Source organism: Volvox carteri (genome assembly GCF_000143455.1).
Source record: "Volvox carteri f. nagariensis unplaced genomic scaffold VOLCAscaffold_1, whole genome shotgun sequence".
Taxonomy (NCBI): Eukaryota; Viridiplantae; Chlorophyta; class Chlorophyceae; order Chlamydomonadales; family Volvocaceae; genus Volvox; species Volvox carteri.
This window is the reverse complement of record NW_003307545.1, coordinates 5353257-5361382: the sequence shown is the minus strand read 5'-3', so window position 1 is coordinate 5361382 and position 8126 is coordinate 5353257. Positions and strand designations below refer to the sequence as shown.

Genomic DNA, 8126 nt, shown 5'->3' with positions numbered 1-8126 from the left:
GAACCGGCGGCCCGTCGAGCAGCCGCGCGTCACGAGAAGGTCGACAGACATGAGTGTGAGTCCTGAGCTGGGGACGTGTAGCATGTTGTGCAGCCGGACAGAGTGTCCGACGCGTGTCCACTGGTGCTACTCCCCTGTTCCCACGACATCGGCCAGCTGGTTATTGCCCCACTTAATCTGCTGTGGCGCGCCGGCGGGGATGTAGTCATTTAGCAGGGAGCGGTCACCCGTGAGATGGTGCAGGGAGCCAGAGTTGAGGACGACCCGTGAGCTGCTGCAACTGCACCGACGCCCCCAGCACCCGCGGTGGCAGCACCGCCAGCAGTAACACCGGCGGAGGCCAACCGAACACGACAGCAACGGCAAAGGGCAACTGGACAACGGGAGTCCCGGCGCCTGCACCGCCAGTACGGCCACCTTGGTTACCGCGCGCTGGAGCAGTTGATCAGCAAGCAGCTGGTGCAGGGATCACAGGTCACTCCAGCGGCACTACGACAGGCGGCGGAGGCCGTCTGCGAGGCCTGTGTCACCGCGAAGGTTACAGCAACAGCCCACCCCAGCCGTGGCAACCGGCCGCAGCACACACTGGAGGTCGTGCACTCTGACCTGTGCGGGCCCATGCCGGCCACGGGCCGAGGTGGGGCACGCTACTTGCTAACACTGCTGGACGATGCCGCCAGTCTGTTCACCGTTCACACACTGGTCAGCAAGAACCAAGTGGGCGAAGCGCTGCAGGACATGGTGATGCAGCTGGAGGCTCGCCACCTGAACCATGCACGGGTACGCACACTGCATAGTGACAACGGTGGCGAGTATGTCGCCACGCAACTGGAGCAGTGGCTATGCCAGCACGGCACCGCGCACACCCACTCGGCGCCATACACCCCAGAGCAGAACGGAACAGCGGAGTGGCTCAATCGCGGGCTATGCCGTATGATGCCGCGCTCTCGGACAGCTACTGGCCGGAGTCTGTGCTCTGCACCAACCTCCTGCGTAATGTGGGCCCCTCTCAGGGCCAGGAGGACACACTGTGGGCAGCTTATCATGGTGTCATCCCCGACATCAGCCACCTGCACACCTTCGGCTGCCTGGCCTATGTCCGCATCCCAGCCAGCCAGCAGGATAAGCTCGGTCCCTGCACGAAGGCGGGAACCTACTTTGGACCGGAGCGCGGCACGGCCGCCCACCGCGTCCTCGTCGAGGCAAGGTGACCGTGAGCAGCGACGTCACCTTCAACGACGACCACCGTGGCCCGGCATCTCAACGGGCGGGCACCCCCTTCGGCACCAGCCCCGCCGGCAGTGACCCCGTCGGCGGCTCTCCATCGCCCACCACACCGCCGACTCCAGTGGACGCCCCGCCCCCAGTGAACCCAGTGCCCCTCCTCCACCCCAACACTCGCAGTCAACGGCAACCCCTTCACCCGCCGCTGGCCCCGGTCAGCCTCGCCAACAGCAGCAGCGGTGGCAGCGGAGATTCGGGTAGTCCACCGCTGCTTGACAAAGTGTCTGGTGGTAGCACCGATCGCGCTGAGAATAACATGCCCGACAGCAGTGGTGACGGCGGAGGCAACAGCGTGGCGCAGGAGCCGCGCAACTATGAGGAAGGGGTGGTGAGTCCACAAGCTGACAAGTGGAAGAGCTCGATGGATGACGAGATCCTGTCGCATCTCTCCAACAAAACACGGAAGTTGGGCACACCGCCACCCAGCACACGCATCCTGGACGGCCGCTGGGTTTACAAGATCAAACAGGAGCCTGGCAGTGAGGTACGCTATAAGTCGCGCTTGGTGGTGAAAGGCTTCGAACAGTGCGCGGGCATAAACTACGCCCACCACGCCTCCCTGCGGGCACTTCTGGCTGTGGCAGGGGCCAGGGGTATGACGGTCCATCAGATGGACGTCAAAACGGCTTTCTTGAACGGCGACCTGGCAGAGGAGCTGTGGATGCGACAGCCACCAGGTTACAGCAACGGCGACCCGATGCAGGCGTGCCGGCTGTTTAAGTCCGTCTACGGCCTCAAGCAAGCCCCGTGCTGCTGGTATGAGAAACTGGCGGCGGTGTTGGGCAAGCTAGGCTATGAGCCGTCTATGTCCGACCTCGTGCTATTCGTCAAGTGTGGGTCCAATTGCTCAATTTATGTGCTCGTGCACGCTGACGACATGCTGATGGCGGCGGACAACCTGCAAATGGTCACGGCCGCCAAGGCAGCCATAGGTAGTTGCTTCACAGTACGTGACCCTGGAGAGGCGCGCTACTACCTCGGCATGGAGATCATCCAGGACCGCCTCAACCGCAGCATCATGCTCATGCAGCCGCGCTCCATGGAACAGCTGCTTCAGCACCACCACCTGGAGAACGCCAAGCCGCGCGCCACCCCGCTGCCTCAGGGCACGCGGGTTCTGCCAGCCAGCGACACCCAGCCGACACTGGCGGACGGCAGTGACTACCGCGCGCTGGTGGGCGAACTAAACTACCTCGCTACCAGCACATGCCCAGACATCGCACACGCTCTGAGCATGCTCGCACGGCACATGTCTGCCCCCACCAAGGCCCACATGGGGCTCGCACTGGGTGTGCTGCGTTACATCTCTGGCACCCGCATGCTCGGTCTACGTTACTGTGTCGACAGTGGCAGCAACGCCAGCATCTTTGGTAGGTACAGCGATGCAGACTGGGCCGGCGACCCAGCCACCCGCCGGTCCACCAGGGGCTACACATTCTTGCTCAGAGGTGCGGCGGTCAGCTGGAGCAGTCAGTTGCAGCGCACCGTGGCTGCCTCGTCCGTGGAAGCCGAGTACCAGGCCGCAGCAGCAGCCGTGCACGAGGCATTGTGGCTGCACAAGCTGGCGAGCGACCTGGACCTGTCCCCGGGTGCTGTCAACATCCAGCTGAATTCGCAAGGCGCGCTCAGCCTCGGCAACAACCCCATCACGTCGGTGCGCTCCAAGCACATCGAAAGGGCCGCGTGTGGTGAGGTGACGCTCAGCTATTGCACAACCGACGACATGTTGGCTGACATCCTAACCAAGGCACTGGGCGAGGTCAAGTTCGTGCGCTGCCGCACAGAGCTGGGCGTCACTTAGATCGCCAGAGGAGAAGTGCTGAAGGCTTTGAGGAGTTGTTTTGAGCTAGGCTTTAGGGGGGTGCCGAGGGTGCGTGAGCAGGCGCCCGAATGGGCAGGTCAATGCCTGAAGGGACGCCGTAGGCAGTGTGTACGGTGCAGACGGCACTGTTTCCCGTGTGTGTGTTTGTGCAGCTGTGCCAGACCGCATAGTCAACAGGCTGAAGGCTGGCAAGCTGTGTTTGTGTCTGCTGAGTGTTGAGCATCCGGCCTGGACCGCGGACTTGGCGGCCAAGCTAGCTCGTCGGTACTAGCAGTTTGCAGTCAGGCCCCTGGTGCAACTCGAGGGGGCGTGTTGATGCCGTGGGATGCCGTGTCGCCCCGTGGCCTGTTTAGGTATCGTGTCAGGCTGTCGTGAGTAACAGCTGTGGCCTGTTTAAGGCCGCCCGTCAGACTTCTGTGAGCAACGGCTGGCAGGTTCTAGAGTACTGCCAGCTCGTCCATCAGGATAGGCTTTCCAAGCCTTTATAAGGCTCTGCTGTTTATCGGTAACAGCACCTCAGATTCACACGTTTACGCCTAGGCAAGGGGCTATCGGTGGCAGGTCGCGGGCCTCCCGAATACGTGTAACGGTGATTGCTAGGTCCCAGTGAGATAGCGTCTCACCAACATTCCCTAGAGCCATAACCATAATAATCTTACCAAACCTCTTTAAGGTTTTTCAGTAGCTACAGACCAACATGTTGAACCGTGGCTTTGTAGAGTTGACCTCCCGAACTATAAGCAACCACTATGTTGGTCAAAGATAATATAGCCAAAGGAAGAAATATTCAGTGCCGGACATGGGGTGGTTGGGGCTGCCACACCCATACGGATAAGCGCATGTGACTACATACACAGGCTCAGTACCTGTAGTTTTGGAGTTTTTGTGAGCTTCTGTAAAATCTGGCCACCATGTCCACCCTTTCGTGCCAAGATGCAACCTAGTGTGGTACATGCCCTCAGTTGATGATTGTGCTGATGAGGATGGGGAGGGGCCTGAGGCTTTGAGGGACTGTGTTATACCACGACTTCGGAAAAGTACTGATCGGTGGATGCAGATCCCATGCTATGCCCAAGAGACTACAGACTGATGGCTTTGAAGGGCTGGGAGAGGAGTTGAGAGAGGCCCACATACAGTCAGGTCATCCACACAGTGGCGGGTTGTGATGCATGCAGGTCAGGCGCGCAACACCGCTATTACGGCTGTCATTCCCGCCCTCTTGATTCGGCTCTGGATTCTTTTTAGCTTTTCCACCAAGTGTAACAAAACGAGATGAGGACAACAAGTATGCATCTGCAATAAGTACGTAAATATGAGGCCTCACCTCACCATAAATGCCTGCACCTGCGGCGGGACAGCAGACGCTGCAGCTGCATGTCATGCATGATTGGTCAAGGGTCTTGAAGATACCATGCAGGGTTAGAGACATGGTATGGTAAAAAATTATGTTCTTCCGCAAGCCTTCGTGGACGACAGAACTGAGACCCCGTGCTGTCTACATACGGACTTAGGTAAGTCCGTCATTGCAATAATGCGACATCCGAGCCTGCGCGACCTTGCCAAGACCTCAAACATAGGTGTTGGCACAACTCTCAGTTACGAAACAAGATTCACGCCTTCTCGAGGCTGAGAAGCAATTCCGCGCGGATGGAGCTGCTTCTTCTCCTCGCGGAGCTGAAGCTCCATGTTCTCCAAGCGTTACTTCTCGTCATCCTTGCATTATAACAGCCGTCGCGGGCGTAAGTACACACCTACATTAGGTATCGTCGGTTGTGCGCCCATCTTATAACAGGCACGGCAAGCGCTGATGTCGCGGTGGGTGTACGAGCAAGGAGCATGATGCGTATGTCGTATACCCCAGACTAGCATTGTAGCGTTGCCCGCGGCCCCAGAGCGAAGGCAAATGAATTTGGGCAGCACATGCAGGTGACCGGCAGGCGGTAACGCAAATGTTTTATGTGTGCAGGGTGAAGCGGGAGGGGCAGGTTAGCAAGGCGCTTGTGATCCCGTGGCAATTGATACGGGATGCGGAGCTGCCGTCGCAGCTGTCGCTGCCGCTTGGACTCCGTCTTCGTCCTCCTTGACAACGCAGCAACAGCCGCGCTAGCCTCAACTTAGCTAGCGCGGAGTTCAGGAAAAACTCTGGTCGCATGTGCGTCCTTTGCCGGATATCCATTGTCTGGGGACACTGTGTCTGAGCACCGGGTGCCCCACTTCCCTTACAGCGCCGGAACGTACTTGATAGGGCCTTCAATTCATTTTTATGCCAACAATATTAAAAATGAAGGACCAGGCTTACCATTTCCAGAAGGTAACCGAATTTCTTGTAATGCCGTACAGACCTCTTGTAAGTCTCCGGAAGGCACGCAATAAGTAATGGAAGTGCCCAACCAACTGTATACATCTCCAGGTGCCGAGCTTTGTGACGTCGTTACAAGCGCATTTGCTTATACAACATTACTCGCAAGGAGTAGCTGCGCTTTTTCTTGCCTCAATATTCTTGGTTTTCTCGATTTTCTCGATAAAAAATGGCTGATGCTGGCCCATCTGATGCTGGGTACGATCGATGCTAAGCAAGCTGCACGTTGCCACTGACCCTAGATCTCCGCGCCAACGAGATGCATGAACCCGTCCTGTAGGAAGAAGGAGAAGAAGGACTTCAGCACGGCAATCTTGGAGCGTAAGAAGAGCCCAAACCGGCTAATTGTTGAAGAGGCTGTTAACGACGACAACTCGGTGGTGGCGCTGCACCCGAAAACAATGGAAAAGCTGCAGCTCTTCCGTGGCGACACGGTCCTTTTGAAGGTAATTTTTTAGCAAATTAGGTTGTTCAATATGACTGCGTTTATCGGGGCTTCTGTCTGCAGGGGAAGAAAAGGAAGGACACCGTGTGCATTGTTCTCTCCGATGACACGGTGGACGAGAATAAGATTCGCATGAACAAGGTGGTGCGCAAGAACCTTCGCGTTCGCCTTGCAGATATCGTCTCCATACACCAGGTGGGTTTGGGAGTAGTGTGCTGGGGCTCCCCGGGGATTGACGGTGGACGGTATGCTTTCCTACCTAAGAGGTCCCTGTACATTTTGCAGTGCACGGACGTCAAGTATGGAAAGCGCATTCACGTATTGCCGATCGATGACACTATCGAGGGTATTACCGGCAACCTCTTCGACGCCTACCTGAAGCCCTACTTTCTGGAGGCGTACCGGCCTGTGCGCAAGGTATGTAGTTAGGGGGTCATGAACTGCTGCAGTGCCCAACTTTAGTGGGAGGGTCTTCAGATGTAGGTTAAGGGGTTACGGGTTACGGTGTGCTCTCAGTGCGTTAACATACTCGTTACAGAATGCTACAGGGTGGTATAGCTTCACCAGCGGCCCCCTTTCCCGAGGCAGTTCCCTGCTCTCCCCTGCTAGAGGGGCACCCTAATCCATTCTCCCCATCCGACTTCAGAATGTATTCGTTGGGTTTAGCAACTCACCACCAGCATTCAACCAAATCAAGCGGATCAACGGCGCTTTAACTTAGTTCCTGGTCAGATCGGAAGTTGATATAATCACGTCCTACACCGTCCACCGGATGGGGGGCCACCTCCCATTTCAACACCCCTCTCACGCCGAGGTGTCGGCAGGCGGATTTGAACCCGGACACTCCGGGAGCAGAAGTCAGGCCTTAACCTCTGCCAGCCACCTACCTTGCGAGTATGATGTGTGAAACAGGGGGGTGTATCTTCGCCCGTGGCAGCTACCCTGCGAAACCCTGCCTTCCCCGGTATTTCGGGGCACCCTCATCCAGTCACCCTAGTCAACTTCTCAGTGGATCGCTCAGGTTCCGCACCCACCACCAGCATCCAACGGAATCTGCCGGGTCGACAGCGGCCCAACTCCGTTCCTGGTCGGCTCGCAGGTTAACTTTATCCCAGGTCACCACCGTCCATCAACTAGGGGCGCAATGCCTTCCACCATCGGAAGGACTTTGACCCTAACGGGTATCGATCCCGGGATCTCCCGGGGGCAATGGTCGCGCCTTACCAGTGGTGCCAAACCCTCTAAGTATGTCTGCAGGGTTTACATTCGCATACCTTTTCGTTACAGTCTGGGTACCCACCGGCTTGTCAATGTCATGTTGACAACGTCAGCCCCCGAACCAGCGGTGTGCTCATGTATCTTAAGGAGTATATTGTATTGTGGTTACAGTATTTCCGCCGCCGACGCGGCGGGTGCCCTCACGAGCCGTGAGGCTCCAGAGCACGCTGTTGACGCTCATCAAAAACCTCAGTAAGGAAAGTAGCGATTTTCCTCGGATTGGTATTAAGAAATACCTTGCGCATATCAGTATCTTCAACGTTAATCAGAAACCTATTACGCAACTCAGTATACGCCTCACACTCCATGAGCACATGATATTCATCCTCAACCTTACCCGACGTACAGACCTGACACGTACGGCACTCTCTCGGCCTATGGTGTCCTTTGTTGACCTCCAAAGGCCAACAACAAAGACGGAATTTGGCAACCATACGCAACTGGTTGACCGGCAAATAAACACGCAAATAGCCTGTGGGATCGGAGCCCTCTCTTGCTGGTGAAGGGGAGCCCATCCAGTTATGATACCTACAAAGCGAAACCCCTTTACCTTGGAACACACGCGGATCACCCCCTTGGCTGAACTGATCCCAGTCACTTAAAAGGAACGCAGATAACCTCTCCAGAACCTCACCCACTCGAATCAACTGAGACGAGTATACATCTACCTTCTGAGAAACGGAGTCACACGCCGGCCACTCATGGCCCAACCAACGCAAAATGATGAGCACTTTAGACGACCAGCAATCCACTTTGAGATCAGACAGAAGAGCCAGACGGAGATCATCTACTAACACGTCATGATAGACCGACCCACGGGACTTGACTATCTTATTCCAGAAACACAACGCAAGGCGTAACCAAAAGTACTGCAAAGGCAACTGAGACAGCTCCCTGTACAACAGCTTGTAAGGTACCTGCTTGAGCCCAGCACAACG

The 8126-nt window shown here is 56.7% G+C and overlaps 2 protein-coding genes across 2 annotated transcripts in view; one reads left to right on the top strand and one right to left on the bottom strand.

Annotated features, from left to right (window-relative positions):
* Nucleotides 1–4888, bottom strand: part of VOLCADRAFT_86439 (signal peptide peptidase) — a gene marked incomplete at both ends in the record, with an annotated part of 16576 nt that extends 11688 nt beyond the window's left edge. Inside the window, 2 exons of the mRNA XM_002945896.1 lie at nt 4431–4450; nt 4858–4888. Of these exons, the coding sequence (XP_002945942.1) occupies nt 4431–4450; nt 4858–4888 (51 nt within the window). The remainder of the gene's footprint in view (nt 1–4430; nt 4451–4857) is intronic.
* Nucleotides 4889–5728: 840 nt separating this feature from the next.
* Nucleotides 5729–8126, top strand: part of cdc48 (uncharacterized protein) — a gene marked incomplete at its 5' end in the record, with an annotated part of 12725 nt that continues 10327 nt past the window's right edge. Inside the window, 3 exons of the mRNA XM_002946255.1 lie at nt 5729–5911; nt 5974–6105; nt 6196–6327. Coding sequence (XP_002946301.1) covers nt 5729–5911; nt 5974–6105; nt 6196–6327 — 447 coding nt within the window. The remainder of the gene's footprint in view (nt 5912–5973; nt 6106–6195; nt 6328–8126) is intronic.